The sequence below is a fragment of the Melanerpes formicivorus genome, unplaced genomic scaffold, assembly GCF_026170545.1.
Source record: "Melanerpes formicivorus ecotype bairdi unplaced genomic scaffold, bMelFor1.0.p_v2 SCAF_8, whole genome shotgun sequence".
NCBI classification, from domain to species: Eukaryota; Metazoa; Chordata; class Aves; order Piciformes; family Picidae; genus Melanerpes; species Melanerpes formicivorus.
In genome coordinates this window covers 9,879,361-9,880,094 of record NW_027142360.1, presented here as the reverse complement: position 1 = coordinate 9,880,094, position 734 = coordinate 9,879,361, and the positions used below count along the sequence as shown (strand labels likewise).

Here is a 734-nt window from a genome sequence, read left to right as displayed (position 1 = left end):
ACATTCCGATCAGGAGACTGAGTGCCTCATGTTCCTGGTGTTTGAAGCAGTCTCCTGTAGCCTGTTTTTGCTGACCATAGCAGGCATTGCTTCAGGGTTTTTCCTCCTGGATCTGTCTGTGTGAACTACTGAATAAATGAAGCATAAAATGTTTCATGGACCATGAAACACACATATATATATGTTAGACTTCAGTCAGTCCAGTTAGCAATCATTCCAGAACACATACTCTGCCTTCTCATCTCTCTGTCTATAATGGATTGGTTTTACAAAATCAAACTATGTTCAGGTGCCAGTGTGAAACCCCACTGGCCTGCTCGGCACACCAGTGCACTTCTGTGCACCCTGATACAATGGATGTGCTCAGAAAGATGGAGTGGAGTTACAGTTGTGTAATACCATCATGGACTCAGAAGGCGCCATCCAGTACATGAATATGGATGAAATAAATGTTCATAGTGAGTCCCTCTATGACCACACTAATTGTGTAGTTATCAGTGCTTACTGATACAGATAATACAAAGTCAAGCTTTTATTTCAGCCTATCAGAACAGATCAACAGGAAACAGAAGAGCACTTAACACTAGTTAACTTTTATAGAGAGTAACCAAATCACGGAGGAACAAATAAATGTATTGCTTTTTATACCAAGTAAAGAATATGATCCTTTTAGTTTCTCTTTTCTTTTCTTTTCTTTTCTTTTCTTTTCTTTTTCTTTTCTTTTCTTTTCTTTT

The 734-nt window shown here is 38.4% G+C and overlaps 1 protein-coding gene across 1 annotated transcript in view; it reads left to right on the top strand.

The window, feature by feature from the left end:
• The first annotated feature begins 403 nt into the window (after positions 1–403).
• The window catches only part of LOC137442769 (killer cell lectin-like receptor subfamily B member 1B allele B), a 6,696-nt gene continuing 6,365 nt past the window's right edge, over positions 404–734 (top strand). Inside the window, exon 1 of the mRNA XM_068141742.1 lies at positions 404–458. Coding sequence (XP_067997843.1) covers positions 404–458 — 55 coding nt within the window. The remainder of the gene's footprint in view (positions 459–734) is intronic.